We start from the raw sequence: 26727 nt of genomic DNA, 5'->3' as shown, positions 1-26727 counted from the left end.
TCATTTACAAGTTAATTTTTACATAAAGACAGAACCAGAGATCTCACAGTTTTTCCGCCTCAGATTAAAAATACCTCTCTTTTTTCCCTTCAGTCTCAGGGACTACAGAAGATCAGATAAATTCCTGAGAGTCCAGGCAGAACATTTACATTTTAAAGGCTTAGGGAGAGAAATGCAAGTTCCTCATAGAAAACAAGCTTCCCCTAACTGCATATGCAAAAACCCGTCATCATGGCCATTTTCAGGGATTTTTTTCCCTCCGTTTCCAAATACTCAATTCAGTTTAAACAAAGAACAGTCATCGACAATAATACATCTTATTCACTCACATGCACATGCCTCACTTTCAGAGGAATATGAATCAGCATTCAAGTTACTAGACCCTTTAATGAAGGTCAAAACCACAGGATTTGGACTCAGGTACCAAAATACTCATGCACACACACCCAAGATAAAAGTCAAAGCAATTCCAAAAGGCTCACTTTCATATAATAGCAGAGCCATTAGGGGCCATTGTTCTCTAGATCTCAGGGAGTACTGAGGTCAAACAGAGTTACAATTAAAAAAAATCATTTTCTTTCATTTATGGGAGCATAGCTGAAGGTCTTCCAGTTTTGCAAAATCCACCCTAGGGGCACTATGAGATAGAATAGTTATGATCATCCATACTTAATTATTCATGGCAGGTGTTCTCAACTCTCAAGCAAACCAACCAAAGCAATGCAGAATAGTCTCTCAGGATCACAGTTCTTTAGCCCCAGAAAGGGAGATTCCCAACCGATGCCCCATCAGTCAGAGACAAAGCCAAATGACTGTGCTTGAGTCCGAAGGGGAGAACCCCAGCCAATGCCCCGTCAGAGATGAAGCCAAAATGACCAAGCCTTAGTCCAGAAGGGAAAATCCCAACAAATACTCTGCCGTACGCAAAACCAATGCAATAGGGAAGAACGCCCTGGTGTTGCCATACGCGAGCCCCATGACTTACCAAAGATGTCTCAACCCGGCTGGCGGCAAGTGCTCAGGTCTGTCCCTGAGACACAGGTGCTCAGGCAGCTGCTGGACAGGACCCGGGAGCCACCTGTCAGGGCACGATATGCCACAGGGGAGACATCCACTCAGGACTACGGCCCCACATGGGTGCCACAATTGTTACTGAACCAAAACTTGGGTCTGCTCACCAGCTCGCAGTAAAGCCAATCTACTGATCCCAGGCTGTGGTGAGAGAAAGTGCAATGTTTCTTATAAGGTGCCGTACAAGGAGTCCAGGACAGCTAATGCTCAAAAAGCCCGAACTCTCTGATGGGTTTCACCAAAACATTTTTAAAAGCAAGGTGAGGGAGGGGAGTCCCAGGGTATGTGATTTGCTCATGCGCAGTTCTCTGACTGGTTGATGGTGAGCTATCAGGGTGGTGTCACAGGAGTTAACATCATCAATCCTTAGGCTCCAGTAGGTCTGGGGGCTACAAGCTCATGGTCATCAAGTAGTTAATTCCTTCCGTTTGGTGGGGGGTTTTAGCATCTGTAAAACAACTCAGGGAATGTGCATCAGATACTATTATCTAGGTACGTCAGAGAGGAGCTAAAGCAGAGGATGAGGGGGGAGGGAATCTGTTCCAGGAAGTCCCCATAGGGTCCTGCTCGGTACAGGGGTAGTTTGGTAGCATCTGCTAAAATTTAAAATATATGTACCCTTCGGCCCAGCATTTCTACGTCACAGTGTCCGCCCTAGGGAAACACATCCATGCACATAGAGGCAAGCACAAGGATATTTGGAGCAGAATTATTTGCAATAGGGCCAAACTGGAAACAACCTAAATGTTCAACTAAAGGGGATTTGTTTTAAAAAAAAAAATTAGGGCATCATGCTGTATTGTATGCTGCGGTAGGTAAAAGAGGAAAGTGGCTCTACATATATTAAAATAGAAATATCTACAAGACATATTGTAGAGCTTAAAAAGCAAGCTGCAGAAAAATGACCCAAACACACATGCGGCGTCAAAAACAGTGATAACTCTGGGGAAGGGGTGACATTGAGGCTGAGAGGGGATAGAAAGGAGAAATGTTTTAAATTTATATGCATTGGGTTGTTCCAAATGTTTAAAGCAGCAATGGATTTATATATTGCGGGAACTATCTTACAAGCTTTTAAGGCAAATTAAACAGCCCACCTGCCAAGTGCAGGTGAGGAGAGGAAGGTACTGGCCCAGTACCTCAGCCTGGTTCCAGGAGGGCAGTGCTCTGGGTCTCTGAGGCCTGAGGGGCTGGAATGAATGGACAGTGAAGAGACCCTGGAGGCTGCCTTTGATGGAACCCAACACCAGTGTGATGTAAATGGACCCCTGGAAAGGAACAGGTCCCAGGGTTTCACACCTTCTCCAAACAGTGCCCAGCACTTTAAAGGAAGGATGGCTGGCTTTGATTCTCTCTGTCCCTGGGGATGGAAGCGAGAAGCAGCAGGTGTCGCCTCACACAGCTCGGTGGCTTTTAGACAGTGAGGCAGAGGCTCGTGGGGTGTGGGGCGTGCTGTGAGCCCTGTGTTTATGGGCTCAGGAATGGGGAACGGGAGGAGGGTGGGTAGGAGCCAAGGGTCACGTTAAAAATACTCCACCTTTGGGGCTTCCCTGGTGTCGCAGTGGTTAAGAGTCCACCTGCCGATGCAGGGGACACGGGTTCGTGCCCCGGTCCGGGAGGATCCCACATGCCGCGGAGCGGCTGGGCCCGTGAGCCATGGCCGCTGAGCCTGCGCGTCCGGAGCCTGTGCTCCGCAACGGGAGAGGCCACAACAGTGAGAGGCCCGTGTACCGCAAAGAAAAAATACTCCACCTTTAAGAATCAGATTGGTGGGGAGGCTGCTCCAGCTGAATCCACGCAGAAGGGTTCCTTAACCTCTCTGAGCCTCAGTTTCCTTTTCTGTAAAGTGGGTTGCAGGCTCTTGCCCACACCCCGCCCCCCCGATTTGTGAATGTGGCTAAGGCCGCAGGCTCCCGAGTCAGACTGCCTCCAGTCTAATTGCAATGCTGCCACTGCCAGCTGTGTATCTTAACCTGTCCAAGGCTGCAGCTTCCTTCCTGATCCACAAAACAGGACCCCAACTCTTCCCTAATCTCAAAGGACTATGCATGATGAGATTTAAGTGAGACCACATCGGTAAAGTCTTAACACAGTGCTCAGCTCTAGGACGTGCGCAAACATTTGCCACAGTCATTAAGGTGGTTTTTCTTTACTAAGCACCTGTGTGCCAGGAAATGTCCTGAGCATCGAAGATACACGCCTGAATAAGTCACAGTCCGTGTTCTCATGGTGTTTCCAGTTTAATGGGGGCTAAATAAAGACATGCAGAGACACACCTCACTGTGATTCACTCCAGGCTACAAGGACAAATACTCTGAGGTCCTACCCTCATCTCTCCTAAAGTCAGAATTCAGGCTCTTCTATGTTTCTCTAAGATGCCATTTTGGCAGTTTGCCCCCTCCTCTCCCCCTCCAGTCCAAAGGCAATACATCAGCAAAGATCCAGGCGGCTTTGCCTTGGCAAGTGGAGCGTTTTCTTGGTCCCCGAACTCCAGTCACTTCAGGGAGAGGACTCTTCTGGGGTCACTGAGTTTTACTGAACACAAGTTGGCCTGACTGCCAACAAATCTTTCATGCAAGGGGGGTTGGCGGGCGTGCAAGGGACAATTCTTTGAACTCCAAGTCCAGGGAGCTGCTCCTTAGGAGAGTCTGGCTTTGTAATGCTAACGTTGCCCTTGGGACCCAGCCTCACTTCCCTGGTGTGTGTGGGGAGATGTGAGAAGAAGCTCAGATCCCCCTCCAGGCCTCTGGAGCATGTCCTTTTTCTTTGTCCCAGAATTTTCTTCTACAGATGAGGTTACTTGTCCTCTTACTCTTTTTGTTTAAACCATGAAAGAGGCTTGGCCAAATCCCAGACACCCTCCCTTTTCTATGCCCTCCTTGGTGGCAGAGCTCAAAACTGGAGCACGCCGGGGGAAACATCAGGACCCCAGGCCCTTCTGTCCACCCCGAGTAATCCCTGGGCAGGCAGCAGGGGGCCTCCCTCATTCCAGCCCTGATTAACTCACTGTGGAATCACCCACTTTCCTCATAGAGCCCGGGGTTCCCAGTGTGGGTGCATTCATTCATTCACTCATTCACTTCATTCGTTCTTTTAATAAATCATTACTGGGCATCCAGTCCAAGCCCAGCTTTGGATCAGGCCCTGGGGAGACAGCTGTGAACAGGTTCCAGCTCCCCCTCAAGGCGAGTACAGTCTGGTGGAGGAGACAGGGCTCAAACAATCACAACTGAGTGGTGACTATTAATATAAGGGCAGTCTGGGGTGCTGTGGGATCATGTATGTGATCAAGGGGGACTTCCTTGAGGAAGTGGCATTTCAGCAGAGACTTAAAGGATAAAAAGGAATAGCCAGGCAGAGTTGGGGAGTGCCCCCTGGGTAGAGGGGCAGCTTCTGAAAAAGTGGGGAAGTTAGAGACAGCATGGCTTTCAGGGAGCCCAAGTGGTTCCCGGTGGCTGGAGTGTGGGGTGTGAGGGAGGCGGCCCCGTTTCCTCGCTGACCTTCCCTCCTATCATGGTCCCTGCGTTCCCTCCACTCCCGCCACTCTGGCCACCTTGCTGTTCCCTGAACTTCTGGCACACTCCAGCCTCAGGACTCTTGCTCTAGCTGTTTCCTCTGTCTGCGACCTGCTTCCCCAAGACACTTGTGTTGCTAACTCCCCGGCTTCCTACAAGTCTGTGCTCGCATCTCGCCTTCTCAATGAGGCCCCCCCAGCAGTCATTTATTACCGCGCACTGCCCCCATTGACCACTTCCCACTCCTCTCCAACTCTAACTTTCCTTCTTTCCACGTACCTATCACCTTTTAACACACCATCTACTTATTCATTATGCTCATTGTCTATCTCCCTCGCTAGAATGTCAGCTCCACAAGGTCAAGGACCTTTGTCTATTTTCACTGAGGCATCCCAAGTCCTTGAACATGTGGAGGAGCAAATAAATGGGATTTGAGAGGCTGGCAGGGAGGGGACAGGCTGCAGAGGCCTTGAAGGTCAGGGGGAAGGCAGGTGAGTTTGATTCCAAGTGCAAAGGGAAGGAACAAAGTGTGGTTTGAGTAGGGCCGGATAGAGTCTGTGTTACATTTTAAAAGCTTGCTCTGGAATCTGTGAGGAGAATGGTTTGAAGGAGGGCAAGCTACTGCAGACATTCAGGCATGGGGTGGGGAGGCACGTGGGCTAGGGTGGGGGCATTGGAAGAAGTGGGTGGGTTGAAGAGATCCCAGGAGGCAGCTGGGTGAGCTGAGGACTATGGCGTTGCAGGAAGACAGGGCAGGGCAAACCCCAGACTCCTGCCTGAGCCGCAGGGCTGGAATGGGGCCACTTGCTGAGATGGGAGGACAGAGGGGGAACAGGTTGGGGGCTGGAGTGGTCAAGAATTCCATTTGGGCTCTGGTGAGTTGGGCCTATTAGACTTTCAAGGGGAGATGTCAAGTAGCCTGTTGGACAAAGTTTAAATAAGCTCAGAGTGAAAGTCTGAATTCGAAATAAACATTTGGGAATCATTGGCTTAGAGTTGTTTTTCAAGTCATGACAGAGTAGAGGGAGAAGAAAAGGTGCCTAAGAAATGACACTGACCCTGAAGCCTTCTGAAATTGCTCTTGAAGCATGAGGAGTTTGCCAGGAAGGCAGGGAAAAGGCAATCCAGGTAGAAGAAACAGTGTGGATGAGATCTCGCCTACCAGAACGTGGCTCTCCGTACTCTTCAAAACTGTCAAGTTCATCAAAAGCAAAGAAAGTCTGAGAAACTGTCACAGACAAGAGGAGCCTAAGGAAATAAGATAACTAAATGTAATGTGGTATCTTGGATAGATCCTAGAACAGAAAAAGAATATTAGGTAAAAACTAAGGACATCTGAATAAGGTCTGGACTTTAGTTAATAATAATGTTATAAGCGATATCATATGATATCGCTTGTATGTGGAATCTATAAAAAGGGGGTACAAATGAACTTATCTACAAAACAAAGAGTTACAGATGTAGAAAACAAACTTATGGTTACCAGGAGGTAAGCAGGGGTGGGATAAATTGGGAGATTGGGATTGACATATATACACTACTATATATAAAAATAGATAACTAATAAGGACCTTCTGTATAGCACAGGGAACTCTACTCAATATTCTGTAATTGGGAAAAGAATCTAAAAAAGAGTGGATATACGTATATGTATAACTGACTCACTTTGCTGTACACCTGAAACTAACACAAGATTGTAAATCGACTATACTCCAATAAAAGTAAAAAAAAAAAAAATAGGCATCCTCACACCCAGTCAGACTCAATAAAGTGATTTCCATCATGAATTGGGGGGAATTCAAAAAAATAATGATGTTTTTAGTTAATAATTAGTTAACAGTTTAATAATTAGTTTAATTAGAAAAGATATGCCATACTATGTACATGTACATCTACATATATGTAGGATTTTAATAAGAGAGAAATAACAGAAGTTGGATGCAGAGTATAAGGAACTCTCTCTACTATCTTCTCGATTTTTCTCTAAATCTAAAACTGTTCTAAAAAATAGTCATTTAAAAAAAAGAGCATGAGCCTCACAAATGATGCACACACACACACACACACACGCACACACACACTCACACTCACACTCCAAGGACTATAGTACTTTGTTTCTCTGGAGAGGACTTTGACCCTGGCCAGGGTCACTCTGAATATCTCTTCACTCCTCCCCCTGGCAAGGAACAGAGGGTCCTCACCTCCACCTACTTTCTTTCTGTTCACAGAAAGAATACTCTCCTGGGGCCATATTTCATAATGAAAATGAGAAGCAGAGACTAAATGGATCAGGTAAGTCAGACCCGCCTAGAATTCCTTGGGGATGCAACCAGAGTTAATCTTTTGGTAATGCTCTGTCAAAGCACATTCCTCAGTCATAATTTTCCTAAACCCGCACCTTGTTCAATAGCTGGCTTGGTTTTCCTCCTGCAGTAAAAGCTTTGGCACCATCTGGGTTCAAATTCCTTCTCCACTACTAACTAGTTATGTGATCTTGGGCAAGCCACTTGAGCCTTATTTTCCTCATCTCTAGAAGGGGCATAACCATGCTTGATCAAAGAGTGGGTTAAATGAGATGAATGGTACATTAGATATAATTTCATCCTTTGAAGAATGGATATGAGATAGTGAATGCCAAATGTCTGGCATGGTGCCTGGCACTCGTGGTGGCTGGTTGTTGATAAGAAACATGATCAGTCTGGCCAAGGACCGAGATATCCAAAGATCAAAGTGTGTCACTTTGGTCCTTGGGATTCTGTGTGATGACAGGGACCTCTGAGTCAGAGCAGAAGCTGGGCCTGGGCAGTGCTCAAGGGAGAGCCAGAGACAACTTGGTTGGCAGCTGGCCTAGGTGGCACCAAGGCTGGAGAGGACACAGAGGCAGAGGGAGGTGGTACTGTGTGGCCAAGGCCCCGGCAGCCAGCTCAAGACTGATCCACAGACACAGCCTTAAACAGAGGCCATCCAGTACCCTGGACAGCTCCGGGGGGCGCTGGCGGTGTGTGTGGAGAGCAGTCTATAGATTTCAGGGGCATTGGTTTTATGGGTGGAGAACTGAACTGGGTGTTGATTCCTCTAACTAGCTCTTTGAGCATGAGCAAGCCACCTCACCTCCCTGAGTCTCAACTACATCATCTCTAAGGTGGTATCTTGGATGGGATTCCTACATTCATGTTAACATACTTACCTTTCAGTGTTTTCGTGAAGAGTAAATAAGATAACGGAGCGGCAACAGAGTGGCCCATTTCTGAGGTCAGACCATCTGAGTTTGTATGACAGCTCCACACTGTGTGACCTCAGATAAACTGCTTAACCTCTCTGAGCCTGTTTCCTCTTCTGTAAATTGGAAAACTAACAGGCCCTAATTCATAGGATTGTGAAGATGAAACCAAATAGGACATAAAGCACATGAACATTAGTTTTTGTTTTAGAAGAAACTTAGCACAGCACCAGACACAGGGTAGATAATCAAAGTTGTTGTTTTCTTATATTTTCCAAACTATCTGCTTGACTTTGCCCCTCCACCTTTAGACTCTTGGTTGGTCCTCCCATTTCTGGATGTTAAAGGAATTTCACAAAGCCAGAGAAATCAGTCTTGTGGAATCCCACGGGCTTCCCATCCTAACTTTCTTCCCCCAGCAAAGCCCCCGCTTCTCAGTGTCACCCACCACAGGATGCCTTGGAACACTTTTCAAAAAAATACCAATATATAGTGTTCTGTGCTAGCCACTGTGCTTAGAGATAGAGATAATGTGTTGGTTACCCTCATACCTGAGAGATGAGTACCATGGTTATCCCCATTTTACAGATGAGAAAACTGAGGCTCTGTGAGAATAGATAACTAAATCGTAGGGTCACACAGCTATTAATTAGTGGCGCTGGACCTGATCCCAGGGGTGGCACTTCAGAACCCCACACCCGCTTGTAGCATTCAACAAGGCCAGCGGCCAGGGAAATAGAGAAGAGTAGGTAGGAGACCGAGGCTGGAAATCAGGACACCGGGTTCTCACCTTGGCCCTGGAACCCTGAAGCTAGGAGTCCTCATGCCAGACGCTTATCCGCGCCCAGTCTGCTGCCTGGGCAGGGATACCTACCTGGTCCCTGCCCCCTGTCCCTCCCCCGCGGGCGCCTCTGGGCCTGGCCCTCTGGCAGCCACTGTAACCTGATCCGCGGCGGGGTTTGGTTCTCGGGCAGCGTCACCGTCACGGAGGCGCTCCGACCCGGGACTGCGCTCCGACCCGGGACTGCACTCCGCGGTGCGCTCCCAGCCTGCAGTGCCGGCTCCGCAGACCCGTGCACCGGCGCATGGCACAGAGGCTGAGCGAGCGGGTCCGGGGGCCCAGCGAGGCCACCGGCCTCTACCGGGCCGTGCTGCTCAGGTCCGGTAAGTGGGGGCAAGTCTACCCGGCCCCCCGCCTCCGGGAGAGCGCGAGGAGGGCATGGCGGGAGCACTGCCCTCAGCCCCTGGCTAGCAGGGCGCCTCGGTCCTTCTTTACTGGTCTGCTTTCCTCCTTTCCTTTCCTTCCATCCTCCGTTCTTTCATTCTTTTTAATTACTTTTTTTCTTCTTTCCTTACTTTCATTCCTTCCTACATTCGTCCTTTTGGGGATCTACCCTTATTAGATATATTGCTTTATTCCTTTATATGAACTTGCGGTGCGCGCGCACATACGCACACTCAGTGTTCCCTGACTACGAAAGTCCCGCAAGCTTCCACCTCCTGGCCAGCCCCTTAAGCAGAGACTCACACAAAGTGGGGGAAGGAGGCATTGGTAGGCGTGGGAGAACGGACATGGGTAAGACTGGTAGCGCGCGGTGGGGCGTAAAGAAGCTCAAGCCCGCTGGTGAAGGACTTCCAATGTCCAGTGAGGGGAAAGGGCGAGGGGGGAACAAGTTACAGGAAGGTGAGGAACAGGGTTTTCTATAGGTATGCATTTAAGGAGAAAACGATTTGGAAAGAAACACCTGGTGATTGTTTTCGAGGATGCGAGTTGGATAAGTGTTTTTTTAATTTGTCTTTTTACTCATTTGCAGTAAGCACATACTACTTTTCTACTCTGGACAATAGTTTATTTAGGAAAATGAAACGAAAGTAATATAGGGCCAGTGTGAAAATAATTTGGTACGTACAGGGATGTAGAAAGAAGAAAAATCATGCCCGCAGTAAGCATCTGGGGTGTTTCCTTCCGGACTCTGTGCTTGGAGAGAGACGTTCAGAGGGGGTGAAAATCGGTCTCCTGCCGGCTCCCTGCCAGCTGGGGGTGTGTGATTAGAAAACCTCAAGGGCCTTGGGCTCCCGAGGCAAGCTAACCTCTGCCTTGGGCAAGGAACCTACCCCACCCGGTAGTCCTGCCCACTGACGCCTGCAGCCGAAAGCGCTAGGCGAGCCGGAGCCGCTGGCCGCGGGCCTGCAGGAGCGGCGCTCGCCCGCCGCCCGCACGTAGTCGGCTCTGGGACCGATTGGCGTTTCTTCCTTAGGTTGGCCCCGCCCCGGGAGATCCTGCCGCGGAGTTACTGCTTGGGAGCTTTGAAACAACGGTTCTCTAAGTCCAAAAGCACGGTCTAGGCAAGACTTCAGGACTGGCGGCGCCTTCCTGGAGCGGGGTATCTTAAACCTTGGCTGAGCCAGGGCAGGCAGGAAGCGAGGAGTTCGATAATTCGAGAGGCTGATTTCAAACCTCAGCTCCAGAAATGTCCCTACAAAACACCCTTCCTAGGTGTCCCTATCCAGTTCCTTTCTTCTCACTAAGATGAGAATAGGGGATCTCTAACCTGAAGATCCTGTGTTCCCTCTAACCTGGAACTGCAGCTGTGAGGCTCCCTCAAACAGTCACATTTTCCACTCGCAACACAGCCAGAATAGCAGACATACCAGAGTCGTTCCAGGGGCCACATGCTTGCCCGGCAACTGTACCACACACAGCTGTAAGTCAGGAAGGCAGCAGAGGCTGGTTACTGGGGCCTCATGGAGGGACCGCTTGCACTGTGCTACTGACTCAGTCTTCACAATCCTTCAAAGTCACTGCTGATTGTCATCCCCATTTCATAGATGAGGACACTGAGGCTCAGAGAGCTCAAGCAGCATGCCCAGGGTCCTGCTACAGGAACTCTTCTATCCCACTAACATGAAGAAAGCACGTTCAAACTTTGGTCCATCTATGCGAAGTCTGCCCGTCTTCTGAGAATAGTAATAATGGCAAATGATTGCTGGTCACTAGCTATTGCCACTCTCTCTGACAAATACTGTAGATCTGTCTTGTCATCAACTTCATTCATTTATTCATTTAACCAATATTTGTTGACCACTGTTATGCACTAAGCCCTATGCGAGGCACAGGGATGTGCTGATAAATTAAATCGATAAGTCCCTCCTCTCAGGGAGGTAAGTACTATTAACCTCTATTTTAAAACATGAGGAAACGGAGCCTCAGAAGGTAACTTGACTTGTCTAAGGTCACACAGCCAGTCAAGGGTGGAGCTGAGATCCAAACCCAGGGCCATGTGCCTCTGGAGCCACTACTCTGGCTGTCTCACACAAGGAAGAGCAAGAAGTAAGAGTGGCGTGAGGAGCCAGCTGGGCCATTTATTGAAAGAGGCAAGAGCCTCCTTCTTTTAGAAGCCCCCAAGGATGGGATTATAGAATCAAACCCAAGACGGCAGCCATGTTCGTTTACAATAGCCTGGAAGCATGCAACAAGTAATATAATGCTTCTAGAAAATTTTTCATTCCACGTTATTTTAAAATAATTTCTTAGTATTAAAGTAATACATGTTCACCATGAATGTTCTGGAAAATGGAGACTGAAGAGGGGGAAGCCTTACCCGTAATCGCACTCACCATGAGCACCACTGGTAACATCAGGGGAGGGCTCCTTCCAGTTTTGCTGTGCGAGACTTGTGTGGGGTTGTGTGGTTCACATTGCTGAGACTGTACTGACTCTAATTTTTAATCCCCTTTTTTTTTCACTTGCATAAAAATCTTACTGTTTTTAAATGGGTTACTGAGATAACAGCTACCACTTTGGAACACTGACGCTGTGGCAGGCACTGTGTGAAGGGCTTCCCGTGTCATACCTCCTTTATTCCTCAAAAGAATGCCCCATTTTAGAGACGAGGAAACAGGAAGTTGAAGGTCACCTAGCTACCCAACAGTGGAGCCAGGATCGGTATCTGGGTTGACACCAGAGCCCATGTTCTTAACCACTAAGATGGAAGGGTCACCTCTGGGGAATAACTCATGCTTGGCCATGCCTGGTAAGCTATGCAGTGCTGTAGTAAAGGTCCACCTGAGGCTCGTTTCCTACCTGGAGCTCAGCCCAGGTTCCTGCTAGGGAGGGAAGCATCTCTCTGCAGCATGGACTGAGGGACACCTCCGAGATGCCTGTGGGCATCAGCAACTGTGCTTCTCTGCACCCAGAAGGGTGGTCATAGCTTCCACTGCTGCCTGCCAAGTAGGGATGCCAGATAAAATAGTTAAATTTGAATCTCAGATACACAATGAATATTATTTTAGTGTGTGTCTCAAATATTATATGGGTATGCTTATGCTAAAAAACTATTTGTTGCTTATCTGAAGTTCAAATTTAACTGGACATGCTGATTTTTTTTTTTTTTTACCCATATATACACTCTTTTTTATATTCTTTTCCATTATGGTTTATCCCAGGAGATTGGATATAGTTCCCTGTACTATACAGTAGGACCTTGTTTATCCATTCTATATGTAGTAGTTTGCATCTACTAACCCCAAACTACCAGTCCATCCCTCCCTCTCCACCCCTCCCACTTGGCAACCACAAGTCTGTTCTCTATGTCTGTGAGTCTGTTTCTGTTTTGTAGATAGGTTCATTTGTGTCATATTTTACGTTCCACATATAAGTGATATCATATGGTATTTGTCTTTCTCTTTCTGACTTACTTCACTTAGTATGATCATCTCTAGTTGCATCCGTGTTGCTGCAAATGGCATTATTTTGTTCTTTTTATGGCTAAGTAGTATTCCATTGTATATATGTACCACATCTTCTTTATCCATTCATCTGTTGATGGACATTTAGGTTGTTTCCAGGTCCTGGCTACTGTGAATAGTGCTGCTATGAATATAGGGATACATGTATCTTTTTGAATTATAGTTTTGTTTGGATATATGCCCAGGAGTGGGATTGCTGAATCATATGGTATTCTATTTTTAGTTTCCTGAGGAACCTCCATACTATTTTCCATAGTAGCTGCACCAACTTACATTCCCACCAACAGGGCAAGAGGGTTCCCTTTTCTCCACACCCTCTCCAGCATTTGTTATTTGTAGGCTTTTTGATGATGGCCATTCTGACCAGTGTGAGGTGATACCTCATTGTAGATTTGATTTGCATTTCTCTAATAATTAGTGACGTTGCACATCTTTTCATGTGCCTACTGGCCATCTGTATGTCTTCTTTGGAGAAATGTCTTAGATCTTCTGCCCATTTTTCAACTGGGTTGTTTATTTTGTTGTTGTTTTATGAGCTGTTTGTATATTTTGGAGATTAAGCCTTTGACAGCTGCATCACTGGCAAATATTTTCTCCCATTCTGTAGGTTGTCTTTCCCTTTTTTTATGGTTTCCTTTGCTGTGCAAAAGCTTTGAAGTTTAATTAGGTCCCTCATTTGTTTAGTTTTGTCTTTATTTCTATTGCTTTGCGAGACTGGCCTAAGAAAACATTGGTACGATTTGTGTCAGAGAATGTTTTGCGTATGCTCTCTTCTAGTTGTTTTACCGTGTCATGTCTTATGTTTAAGTCTTTAAGCCATTTTGAGTTTATTTTTGTGCATGGTGTGAGGGCGTGTTCTAACTTCATTGATTTACATGCAGGGACATGCTGCATTTTTGTTAGCTACATCTGGCAACCCCACTGCCAGGCATTATGGAAGTTTGCTTGGCTTGACAAGCCATGGTCTGCCCAGGTTCCCCTCTACACACACCCACTCACATACTCACATCCCTTTCCCCGTGCCTCGATCTACTGTCCATATTTTGTCTAGCTACAAGTGAATTCAAATATGCTGGAGGTCGGGGGCACCCCAGGGTCCTTCTGCAGCTAAGAGACCAGATTAACCATGCCTGACTGCAGCTGGGTTGAGAGCCAGCTTTCTGAAATAAGACTCTTGGTTCTTCCCCACTCCCTTGCACTTTCCTGTTTCCATGCTTGAAATCCCTCCACCGGGTAAATTCTTCCTGGTTCGAACTCGTTGTAAAGGCAACGCTCATTCCTTTTATAAACTCTCCACGGATCCCATGACAAGTTTTCTTGCCAGTACAGCTTCTCCTGCCATGTCCTTTGAAAAGAGCATGTTGGGGGTGGGGGAAGGTTGGATCCTAAGGCTATTTTGTGGGTGGCTTCTCAGAAACCTCATTGAGGCCTTGAAAAGGGGCCTTGGAGATTTAGACTGAATACAGGGCTGAGGAGGAAGTTTGGAGTTGCCATGGAAACTTTTTGTCTGATGTTTGTAGGCCCAGATAAGCTGCTGCAGGTGCCTGTCAGCTGGGAGAAAGGGGGAGCAAAAATTAAAGGAAAAGAGGTTTTGGGAGTTTTTTAATGCAAGCTGCAGCCCTAGCCCACTATAGCTACAGGAAAATTCCTCAGCTTCCACACATGAATGCCTCTCCTGGTCTTCACTACCCCCTTCTTTTTAGCTCCTCTAGCTCCCAAGAAAACGAACTTCAGAGGGACAGGAGGGGAGTGTGGGACAGGTGTGCTCAGCCTCCAGGATCCCCTTTCATTCCTCCAGGGGCTGAGCAAAAATTCGGATCCTCAGGCCCCTGCAGTCCAGAGTCCTTCCTTATGGGAGAATGAGAGGGCCTCCGTCAAAAGCCACAGAGACCAGGGCAGGAGGCAGGACCTGGGGTTGAATTTGGCCATTACCTGGAGTAAACTCTTAAAAGCCTCATTTGACCAAAAGGCCTCTATTTTCCAATATGCAAAATGTACATGACTGAACCAGATGTGACTTTTAACTATGGTTGGTTGGAAAAGGTTGCTCTTTCCCATATTTTTCACCTTTATTGTTTTGTTCTGATAACAAAAGAAATGTATGCTTTTTTTTTTTTAAGCTACAAACGTTACAGAAATATTGGGACAAAGGATAAAGGCCTGTAATGTTCTGCTGTAGAATAGTGGTGCTCAGACTCCTAAATGTAAGCAGATCCCCTGGGGACATGTTAAAATTCCAGACTCCTAGGCCCCTCCCTCACAGATTCTAATACAGCGATCCAGAAACATGACCCAGTAATTCCATTTTAACCCTCATTCCGACTGAAGGCTAGTAATGACATTTGAGATACGTTGGTCTAGAACTGACTTCCATTAACAGTTCAGTGTATACGCCTCCAGATTGGTTCTCTATGCATATACTAACTTTTTTATCTTGGAAAAAAAAGGGTAGAGGAATCAGACTATATATGATTTTGCTCTTTGATTTTTCACCAAACATGTAGAAGACATCTTTTTAGGGTAATAAATAGATGTGCTATTGATGGCATCCCATTATGGGCCGTAGCATAATTTCTTACTGATGGGGTATGGCTTGAGAAATGGTGGCTTGACCTCATATACAGTTACACGCACACACACGTGCTCACACACGTGCACAGACACAGCAAGATGATGCTGTCACAAGCTCAGGGACATCAACATCTTTGGTGTCTGCAAGTCAATACTAATTATTGAGCACCTTGCTACTGGGACAGGAATACTAAGAGGAATAAGGTGAGGCCCCGGCCCTCAGGCTGGTGGTCTGGTGGGTGAGGCTGGTGGGTTTGTGCACAGGTTGGACCATGAGAAGAGCTTTAGTGGAAGAAGTACAGTGAGTCCCAGCTGCCTGGGGAAAATGGCACCCAACCTTGCGGGGTTCCTGCCCAGCTCTCCTTGGTTCTCAATTGCTCTGGGGCTGCCATCAGAATCTTCCAAGAAAGGGAACACAAAGTGGGGATGGAGGACATGGCTGGTATGAGGACTGAGAGTCTGCTTCTCTGGAGTGAGAGCGACTGTGGGGTCTGTCTGCCTCAGGCGGTGAGCAGAGTCCTCCCGCCCAAGGATCCGTCTTGTTCCACCACCTGTCACAGGACACTGGGATTGGTTCAGACAAGCCACTGTGGGCCCTGGGACATGCCCCAAGTACTAGTCATTTGCACAGCAGGACAACACGTGGGTGGGGATCAGAGGCAGTGAAGAGTGCTTGACAAGAATTCGGTTGCGGTCTTCCACCATCAGAATTCAGTGAAGTTAAGCCACAGCAGGATGGGGAGCTGCGGGAGGCACCATTCAAAGTACGTTAAGAGAAACAATTAGGAAGGAGAAACAACTCGAGGATTTGGGACCCTGCAAATTGAAGTGGCTCCAGAATGGGGGGCTTGGCCACAGCTCCCAGGTGATGCAGACCTGCCTGCCCCTTCTTCCTTCCATCTCCCTCATACCCCGCACTCCACCCCACCGGCCTCCTTCCATCATGCCCAGCTCCTTCCCTCGCTGGGGCCTTTCCACTAGCTCTTCCCACTCTCTGGAATGCTCTCCTCCTCACCATTCCAGCCTCCCTAAAATGTCGCCTCCCCACTGTCCACCCTACCTAAGTTCCCAGTCCCTCCCTTGCGCCTTGCCCAGTCTTGCTTTCATCACAGTGTTCATTGCAGCTCTACATTTTCTTGTCCGTCTCCTTATTTTTCTGTCTGAACCCCACCTTGAAAGTAGGTTACCTGACCACAGGGATACTGTCTCATTTACACTGGGAACAGTGCCAGGAACACAGTAGGTACTCAATAAATGTTGGTTAAATGAATAACATAGGCCAGAGAGGATCAAAACTGCATTTTTAGAGTTTATTTACAATACTGTGTTAGTTTTAGGTGTACAGCAAAGTGATTCAGTTATACATATAATATGGCTGAATACATGTACACATAAATCTGTTCTTTTTCAGATTCTTTTCCATTATAAGTTATTATAAGATATTGAATGTAGTTCCATGTGCTATACAGTAAATCCTTATTGTTTATCCATTTTAAATATAGTAGTGTGTATCTCTTAATCCCATACTCCTAATTTGTCCCCCCACCCCACCTCATTCTTTGGTAACCATAATTTTCTTTTGTGTGTCTGTGAGTCTGTTTCTGTTATGTAAATAAGTCCATTTGTATTACTTTTTAGATTCCACATTTAACCCAACAATATTGGGTTGCCCAAAAAGCTCATTTGGGTTTTCTGTAACATCATAGGAAAAACCCAAATGAACTTTTTGGCCAACCCAAATATAATACTGCTCTTTCCCTGTCTGACTTACTTCACTTAGTATGATAATCTCTAGGACCATCCATGTGGCTGCAAATGGCAACATTTCACTTTTTTTTTTTTTTTTTTAATTTTTATTGGAGTACAGATGATTTGCAATGTTGTGTTACTTTCGGGTGTACAGCAAAGTGAATCAGTTATACATACGCATATATCCACTCTTTTTTTTTTTTAGATTCTTTTCCCATATAGGCCATCGCAGACTATTGAGAAGAGTTCCCTGTGCTATACAGCAGGTTCTTATTAGTTATCTATTTTATGTATAGTAGTGTGTATATGTCAATCCCAAGCTCCCAGTTTATCCCTCCCACCCCCATCCCCTGGTAACCATGTTTGTTTTCTACATTTGTGACTCTACTTCTGTTTTGTATATAAGTTTGTTTGTACCCTTTTTCTTAGGTTCCACATATAAGTGGTATCATATATTTGTCTTTCTGTGTCTGACTTACTTCACTCAGTATGACAAACTCTAGGTCCATCCATGTTCCTGCAAATGGTATTATTTCATTCTTTTTTTATGGCTGAGTAGTATTCCATTGTCTATATGTACCACATCTTCTTTATCCATTTCTCTGTCAATGGACATTTAGGTTGTTTCCATGTCTCGGCTGCTGTAAATAGTGCTGCAGTGAACACTGGGGTGCGTGCATCTTTTTGAATTATGGTTTTCTATGGATGTATGCCCAGGAGTGGGATTGCTAGATCATACGGTATTTCTATTTTTAGTTTTTCAAAGAACCTCCATACTGTTCTCCATAGTGGCTGTATCAATTTACATTCCCCCCAACAGTGTAGGAGGGTTTCCTTTTCTCCACACCCTCTCCAGCATTTATTGTTTGTAGACTTTTTGATGGTGGCCACTCTGACCGGTGTGAAGTGATGGCTCATTGTAGTTTTGATTTGCATTTCTCTAAAAATTAGTGATGTTGAGCATCTTTTCATGTGCTTTTTGGCCATCTGTATATCTTTTTCGGAGAAATGTCTACTGAGATCTTCTGCCCATTTTATGATCGGGTTGTTTGTTTTTTTGACATAGAGCTGCATGAACTGTTTGTATATTTTGGACACTAATACCTTGTTGGTTGCTTTGTTTGCAAATATTTTCTCCCATTCTGTGGGTTGTCTTTTTCATTTTGTTTATGGTTTCCTTTGCTGTGCAGAAGCTTTTAAGTTTAATTAGGTCCCATTTGTTTATTTTTGTTTTTATTGTCATTACTCCAGGAGGTGGATCAAAAATGATATTGCTGTGATTTCTGGCAAAGAGTGTTCTGCCTATGTTTTCCTCTAAGAGTTTGATAGTATCCAGCCTTACATTTAGGTCTTTGATCCATTCTGAATTTATTTTCGTGTATGGTGTTATGTTCTAATTTCATTCTTTTCATGTAGCTGTCTAGTTTTCCCAGCACCACTTGTTGAAGAGACTGTCTTTTCTCCACTGTATATTCTTGCCTCCTTTGAAGTAGATTAATTGACCATAGGTGCATGGGGCTTATTTCTGGGCTTTCTGTCCTGTTCCACTGATCTACATTTCTGGATTTTTTGCCAGTACCATAAAATTTTGATAATTGTAGCTTTGTGGTATAGTCTGAAGTCAGGGCACCTGATTCCTCTAGCTCTGTTTTTCTTTCTCAAGATTTCTTTGGCTATTCAGGGTCTCTTTTGTCTCCACACAAGTTAAAAAGTTTTTTGTTCTAGTTCTCTGAAAAATGCCATGGTAATTTGATAGGGATTGCACCAAATCTGTAGATTGCCTTGGGTAGTACAGTCATTTTGACAATATTGAGTCTTCCAATCCAGAAACACAGGATATCCTTCCATCGATTTGTGTCATCTTTGATTTCTTTCATCAATGTCATATAGTTTTCAGAGTACAGGTCTTTTGTCTCCTTACGTAGCTTTATTCCTAGGTATTTTATTCTTTTTGATGTGATTGTAAATGGGATTGTTTCCTTAATTTTTCTTTCTGATCTTTTGTTGTTACTGTATAGGAATGCAAGAGATTTCTGTGTATTAATTTTGTACCCTGCAACTTTACCAAATTCACTGATGAGCTCTAGTACTTTTCTGGTAGCATCTTTAGGATTTTCTAAATAGTAAATAGTATCATGTCATCTGCAAACAGTGGCAATTTTATTTCTTCTTTTCCAATTTGGATTCCTTTTGTTTCTTTTTCTTCTCTGATTGCCATGGCTATGACTTCCAAAACTATGTTGAATAAATGTGGTGACAGTGGACATCCTTGTCTTGTTCCTGACCTTAAGGAAATGCTTTCAGCTTTCCACCAATGAGAAGGATGTTAGCTGTGGGTCTGCAATATATGGCCTTTATTATGTTGAGGTAACTTCCCTCTATTCCAACTTTTTTTTTTATCATTAATGGGTGTTGAACTTTGTCAAAAGCTTTTTCTGCATCTATTGAGATGATCATACGGTTTTTATTCTTCAGTTTCTTAATGTGGTGTATGTACCACACTGATTGATTTTCAGATATTGAAGAATCCTTGCAACCCTGCGATAAATCCCACTTGATCATGGTGTATGATCCTTTTAATGTGTTGTTGGATTTGGTTTGCTAGTATTTTGTTGAGGATTCTTGAGTGTATGTTCATCAGTGATATCTTTGTGTGGTTTTGCTATCAGGGTGATGGTGGCCTCATAGAATGAGTTTGGGAGTGTTCCTCTGCAATTTTTTTGGAAGAGTTTTAGAAGGATAGGTGTTAACTATTCTCTAAATGTTTGATAGAATTTGCCTGTGATGAAGCCACCTGGTCCTGGATTTTGTTTGTTGGAAGTTTGTAAGTCACTGTTTCAAGTTCAGTACTTGTGATTGGTCTGTTCATATTTTCTATTTCTTCCTGGTTCAGTCTTGGAAGGTTGTATCTTTCTAAGAATTTGTCCATTTCTTCTAGGTTGTCCGTTTTATTGGCATATAGTTGCTTGTAGTAGTCCCTTATGATCCTTTGTATTTCTGTGGTGTCAGTTGCAACTTCTCCTTATTGATTTCTAATTTTATTGATTTTTTTCTTGATGAGTCTGGCTGAAAGTTTATCAATTTTCTTTATCTTCTCAAAGAACCAGCTTTTGGTTTCATTGATCTTTTCTATTGTTTTCTTTATCTCTATTTCATTTATTTCTGCTCTGATGTTTATGATTTCTTTCCTTCTACTAACTTTGGGTTTTGTTTGTTCTTCTTTTTTTAGTTGCTTTAGGTGTAAGGTTAGGTTGTTTGTTTGAGATTTTTCTTATTTCCTGAGGTAAGATTGTATTGATATAAACTTCCCTCTTAGAATTGATTTTGTTGCTTCCCATAGGTTTTGGATCATCATGCTTTCATTTTCATTTGTCTCTAGGTATTTTTTTATTTCCTCTTTATTTCTTCAGTGATCCATTCGTTGTTTAGTAGCATGTTGTTTTGCCTCCATGTGTTTATGTTTTTTACAGTTTTTCTTCCGGTAATTGATTTCTAATCTCAAAGCATTGTGGCTGGAAAAGATGCTTGATATGAGTTCAATTTTCTTAAATTTACTGAGACTTGCTTTGTGGCCCAGCATGTGATCAATCCTGGAGATCATTCCATGTGCACTTGGGAAGAATGTGTATTCTTCACCTTTTGGATGGAATGTTCTATAAATATCAATTATGTCCATCTGGTCTAATGTGTCATTTAAGGCCTATGTGTCCTTATTGATTGTCTGGATGATCTGTTCATTGATGTAAGTGGGTTATTAAAGTCCCCCACTATTATTGTGTTACTGTCAATTTCTCCTTTTATGGCTGTTAGCATTTGCCTTATATATTGTGGTGCTCCTGTGTTGGGTGCATATATGTTTACAAATTGTTATATCTTCTTCTTGGATTGATCCCTTGATCGTTTTGTAGTGTCCTTCCTTGTCTCATGTAACAGTCTTTATTTTAAAGTCTGTTTTGTCTGATATGAGTATTGCTACTCCAGCTCTCTTTTGATTTCCATTTGCATGGAATACCTTTTTCCATCCCCTCACTTTTAGTCTGTATGTGTCCCTAGATATGAAGTGGGTATGTTGTAGACAGCATATACACAGGCTTTGTTTTTGTATCCATTCCACTAGTCTACGTCTTTTGGTTGGAGCATTTAATCCCTTTACATTTAAGGTAATTATCGATATGTATGTTCTTATAGCCATTTTGTTAATTGTTCTGGACTTATTTTTGTAGGTCTTTTTTCTCCCTCTTTTATTCTCTTGTGATTTGATGACTATCTTTAGTGTTGTGTTTGGATTGCTTTTTCTTTTTGTGTGTGTGTATCTCTTGTAGATTTTTGGTTTGTGTTTACCATGAGCTTTTTTTTTTTTTTTACCATGAGCTTTTGATATAGCAGTCTCTCTCTCCTTCTCTCCCTCTCTCCCTCTCTCTCTCTCTCTATACAATTTCTCTGCTGTCTCATTTTGTCAAACTTTGTGTTTGTGGTCTCCTTTCCAGCCTGCAGGATCGTAGTTCCTCTTGCTGCTGGTGTCTGGCCCCTGGTGTGTGAGGTTGGCGCAGGGGCTTCCTGCAAGCTTCCTGGTAGGAGGGACTGGTGCCTGCCCACTGGTGGGTGGAGCTGGGTCTTGTCCCTCTTGTGGGCAGGACTGTGTCAAAGGGTATGTTTAGTGGTGCCTGTGAGCTCAGTACAACTTTAAGCAGCCTGTCTACTGATGGGTGGGGCTGTGTTACCCCCCTGCTGGTGGTTTGGCCTGAGGCATCCCAACACTGGAGCCTGCAGGTTGTTGGGTGAGGCCAGGTCTCAGTGCCAAAACGGCAACCTCTGGGAGAGCTCGTGCTGATTAATATTCCTTTGGCCTCTGCCACCAGTGTCCTTGCCCCCACAGTGAGCCACAGCCAACCCCCGCCTCCCCAAGAGACACTCCAAGACCCACAGGTAGGTCTAGCACAGGGGCCAGTGAAGTCACTGCTTTGTGCTGGGTCCCAGTGCACATAAAATCTTGTGTGCGCCCTCCGAGAGTGGAGTCTGTGTTTTCCCCAGTCCTGTGGAGCTCCTGCATTCAAGTCCTGTTGGCCTTCAAAGCCAAATGCTCTGGGGGCTCCTCCTCCCAGTGCCAGACCCTCAGGCTGGGGAGCCTGACATGGGGCTCAGAACTCTCACTCCTGTGGGTGAACCTCTGAAATATAATTGTTTTTCAGTTTGTGGGTTGCCCACCTGATAGGCATGGGATTTCATTATATCACGGAAGTGCCCCTTCTACTGTCTTATTGTGGCTGCTTCTTTGTCCTTGGATGTAACATATGTGTTTTGGTAGGTTCCAGTCTTTTTTGTCAATGGTTGTTCAGCAGTTTTTTGTGATTTTGGTGTTTTCATGAGAGGAGGTGAGCTCAACTCCTTCTACTCCACCATCTTGTCTGGAATCGAGGGGCTGCTTTTAGTTTGGATGCTTGATGCCTCTTTCCTCAGTGTGTGCTGGCTGTTATCCCCTTGATATGGGGTGTGTAGGTGCAGCGGCCCCATGCACACTCCCGGTACAGTGGAGGTGGTGATTGGCACCTGTGTGCAGGTCTCCCAGAGGTGTCAGTGGCCTGCATGCCCCTGGGACAGTAGGGGCAGCAGCTGGCACCCACTCCCATGCCTCCCAGCAGTAACGATGGCCCACACACTCCTGAGACAGCAGAGGCAGTGGCTGACGCCTCTTTGCCACCCGTGCACACTCCCCAGACGGCAAGGGCAGTGACTAGTGCCTGCTTCTGGGTCTCCTAGCACCTGCTCTGGCTCTTCTAGCGGCGGTGGCAGCAGCCCGTGCCCTCCCAGGACAGCAGGAACAGTGACCAAAGCCCACTTGCAGGTCTCTTAGCAGCGGCCATGGCCATGCCCACCTCTGGAACCCACCACACAGGTGGTGGCAGCTTGCACCCACCTCCAGAGCTCAGGTAGGTAGTGTCCTATTGCCTGAGAGAGTGATCACAGGGAAAGAAGCTCCTATGGCAGTCCTGCCCCCGTTCTCACATGCCCTCCATCATGATGGCTTGCCTCTCTGGAGGGCCCAGGCTTCTTCCGAGTGCACCCTCAGTTTCCACACTCCAGCCTCTTCAGGCTGTCTCCATGCAGCCAACCCCAGTCCTCTCCCTGAGTCTGACCTCCAAAGCCCAAGCTTCAGCACCCAAACCCTGCCCACAGCGGCAGACAAGTGTCTCAGGCTGCGGGGCGCAGGGCAGTGATACTGACCATCTGTGCAGGTCACTCTCCATCTTGCCTTCCACAAACCGGTTGCTGTGCTCTCCTCCGAGGCTCCCCCTCCATCCAGGTTGATCTCCCCGCTGGTGAGGGGACGTCCCAGGGTACGGGAACATTTCCTCCTTCTCAGCTCCCTCCCTGGGGCACAGGTCCCATTCCGATTCCTTTCCCTCTTTTTTTTTTTTTGTTTCTTTTTTCTTTTGTCCTACCTGGCTACATAGAGGTTTTCTTGCACTTTCGGAAGTCAGAGATCTTCTGCCAGCATTCAGTAGATGTTCTGTGCGAATCATTCCGCTTGTAGATGTATTTTTTTTTTTTTTTCCAGTACGCGGGCCTCTCACTGCCGTGGCCTCTCCCGTTGCAGAGCACAGGCTCCGGACGCACAGGCTCAGCGGCCATGGCTCACGGGCCCAGCCGCTCTGCGGCATGCGGGATCCTCCTGGACCGGGGCACGAACCTGTGTCCCCTGCATCGGCAGGCGGACTCTCAACCAGTGCACCACCAGGGAAGCCCTTGTAGATGTATATTTGATGTATCTGTGGGAATACATTAGCTCCACGTCCTACTCCTCTGCCATCTTGATTCTGCTTTTCTTTTTCCTCAGGAGACTAATCTAAGAAAATACTGCTACAATTTATGTCAGAGAACATTTTGTCTGTTTTTTTCTGTGAGTTTTTTGGTGTTTTATGGTGTCATGTCTTGTGTTTAAGTCTTTAAGCTTGAGTTTATTTTTGTGCATGGTGTGAGGGAGTGTTCTAACTTCATAGCTTTACGTGCGGCTGTCCAGCTATCCCAACACCACTTGCTGAAGAGACTGTCATCTCCCCATTGTATATTCTTGCCTCTTTTGTTGAAGATTAATTGTCCATAGGTGTGTGGGTTTATTTCTGCGCTCTCTATTCTGTTCCATGGATCCATACGTCTGTTTTTGTGCCAATAGCATGCTGTTTTGATTATTGCAGCTTTGTAGTATTGGGAGAGTTATGCCTCCAGCTTTGTTCTTTTTCCTCAGGAGTGTTTTGGCAATTCTGGGTCTTTTGCTGTTTCATATACATTTTAGGATTATTTGTTCTTGTTCTGTGAAAAATGTCATGGGTAATTTGATATGGATCACATCAAATCTGTAGACTGCTGGACTTCCCTGGTGGGCCAGTGGTTAAGACTCTGCACTTCCACTGCAGGGGGCATGGGGTCAATCCCTGGTCAGGGAACTAAGATCCCTCATATGCAGTGCGGCTAAAAAATAGAAAAAAAAAATCTGTAGATCGCTTTGGGTAGTATGGACATTTTAAGAATATTAATTCTACTAATCCAAGAGCATGGGACATATTTCCATTTCTTTGAATCATCTTGATTCCCTTTATTAATGTTTTATAGTTCTAAGCCTATAAGTCTTTCACCTCCTTGGTTAGGTTTGTTCCCAGGTCTCTTTTTATTTTATGCGATTTTAAATTAGATTTTTTTAATCTTTCCCTTTCTGATATTTCATTGTTAGTGTAAAGAAATTCAACAGGTTTCTGTATGTTAATCTTGTCTCCTGTTACCTTGATGAATTCATTTATCAGTTCTAATAGTTTTTGTGTGGAGTATTTAGGGTTTTCTATATAGAGTATCAAGTCATCTGCATATAACGACAATTTTATCTCTTCCCTTCTGATATGAATACCTTTTATTTCTTTTTCTCATCAGAGTGTCATGGCTAGAACTTCTAATACTGTGTTGAATAGAAGTGGTGAGAGTGGGCATCCTTCTCTTGTTCCAGAATTTAATGGGAAAGCTTTCAGCTTTTCACTGTTGAGTATTATATCGGCTGTGGGTTTGTCATAAATGGCTTTTATTATTGAGATATGTTCCCTCTATACCCACTTTGGCGAGAGTTTTTACCATGAATGGATGTTCAATTTTATCAAATGCTTTTTCTGCATCTATTGAAATGATCATATGGTTTTTGTCTTTCGTTGATATGGTGTACCACATTGATTGATTTGTATATGTTGAACCATCCTTGTGACTCTGGAGTGAATCCAGCTTGATAGTGGTGTATGGTCCTTTTTATGTGTTGTTGAATTCAGTTTGCTAATATATTTATAGAAGCAAAATTGCATTTTTAATGCCTGCATTCATACTTGATGTATGTCCTGGGCCTAATCACTTCCCAGCCAACCAAGGCTCTTCACGAGGCAGTAAAGGTGGGAAGAGGGCCAAGTTTAACTGGTAGATGCCAGCTTCCTTGCTAGAGGATTAAGAATGACAGCAAAAGCCAGAAAACACTTCCACGTTTTCAGGTGAACACTGATTCTGAAATTAGGAGAATCCCTTTGTTATCTGTAAGTACCCATGTTGGCCTTCAGCATCTACACACCTTCTTTATTTTCAGACTCACACATTGACTTATTGAACCAAGATCTATGGAACACAGATTCTGCCAAGCACAGTGCTGCATGCTGGGGCCCTGCCCTCTGATCACACTGAGTCCAGCTCTCTCTGTAGGAAGAGTCCTACTTGCTGAGCATTGACTACATGCTTTCACAAATGTCATATCGTCTGTGTTTCCTCTCAATCACCCTGTTCTCCACATTTGACAAACACAGAAACCAAGGCTCAGGGGTGTTAACTGGCTGCCAAAGGGGCTGGTGCCCAAGCTGAGCAGGGAATTACACGAGGACCAGCCTGGCCCAGAGCCGGTCAGCTTCTACTGCCCCGCTCTCTCCTGTGCAACGTCCTGTTGGCTCCTGTCTGATGTTCAGATGAAGTTCAGGGTAACGTGTAAATAACATGGATGGAGTTTCTGGCCCATAAGTGGATGCCCTGGACCTGACCCAGCATAGTTTCCCCTCCTTTTGCACTGAGAGCCATTTTCTCCTGAAGAGTTGAACACTGCGGCAGGAAGCTTGGCTCCCTCTCCATCAGGGAAATACCAGAATGCATTCTTGCTGACTCTCCCATTAGAAACAAGGGAAATGCCTCTACATGAGCTAGGTCGCTCAGAACAAAGCTTGGCGCGTTCTTATTCCTCAACAGTCTGACAAAATCAGTATTTATTTGTGCCTCCCCGGCATGTGGCCTGGACACGGTGTTCCACATCAGGGAAGTGGCCAAGTACCAAGTGCAATACCCGTTACTATAGTAACAGTTCCTTTTTATTGATACCAGAATAAACAGGAATGTGGAGCTGCCTCACTTGGTGGCACGTTTCATCCCCAGGGCTTTAGGAACCGCCCTTGGAGGCGGCCCTCCTTGCTAGTCTGGAACTCTGGTGGAGTGAGGACCCAGCAACACTGCGCCCGAGTTCCCTTCCCAATGGCACAGGCACAGCTGAGAAGTAAGACGGTTTCTTTTCTTTTTCACCTGCTGCTGAGCTGGGTGCAGTGCAGGGAGGAGGTGTGGGGGATGGAGGGCAGCCTCGGAGCACCAGGTGGGCTGTCAGGGGAGCAGAGCTCTTTGAGCCCAGGTACCTGTGCTATGTCCTCTCTCTGTAAAATGACTTGGTGGTGCCCCCTGGCACCCTGGGTTTGGGAAAAGGATAGGAGATGAAGTGCAGGGAGTGCCCAGATTCAGCCCACCATTCTGGTTGATCTCTTTCTTCTAAATGCTCAGATGACTCTGAATTCATGCATGATG

General features: G+C 45.6%; 1 protein-coding gene across 4 annotated transcripts in view; it reads left to right on the top strand.

The window, feature by feature from the left end:
- Window positions 1-26727, top strand: part of FAM107A (family with sequence similarity 107 member A) — a 79730-nt gene that overhangs the window by 34629 nt on the left and 18374 nt on the right. The window contains exon 2 of one of the 4 annotated variants that reach the window (XM_060022786.1): window positions 6815-6878. The exons of 1 other annotated variant lie outside the window; for it this stretch is intronic. In XM_060022786.1, coding sequence (XP_059878769.1) covers window positions 6815-6878 — 64 coding nt within the window. Of the gene's footprint in view, window positions 1-6814; window positions 6879-8768; window positions 8971-26289; window positions 26429-26727 lie in introns of those variants that run through there. 2 more of the 4 variants (XM_060022787.1, XM_060022788.1) reach the window with 2 other exon arrangements.

The sequence above is a fragment of the Delphinus delphis genome, chromosome 10 (genome assembly GCF_949987515.2).
Source record: "Delphinus delphis chromosome 10, mDelDel1.2, whole genome shotgun sequence".
Taxonomy (NCBI): Eukaryota; Metazoa; Chordata; class Mammalia; order Artiodactyla; family Delphinidae; genus Delphinus; species Delphinus delphis.
The sequence above is the reverse complement of the archived record's forward strand: the minus strand, read 5'-3'. Positions and strand labels throughout refer to the sequence as shown.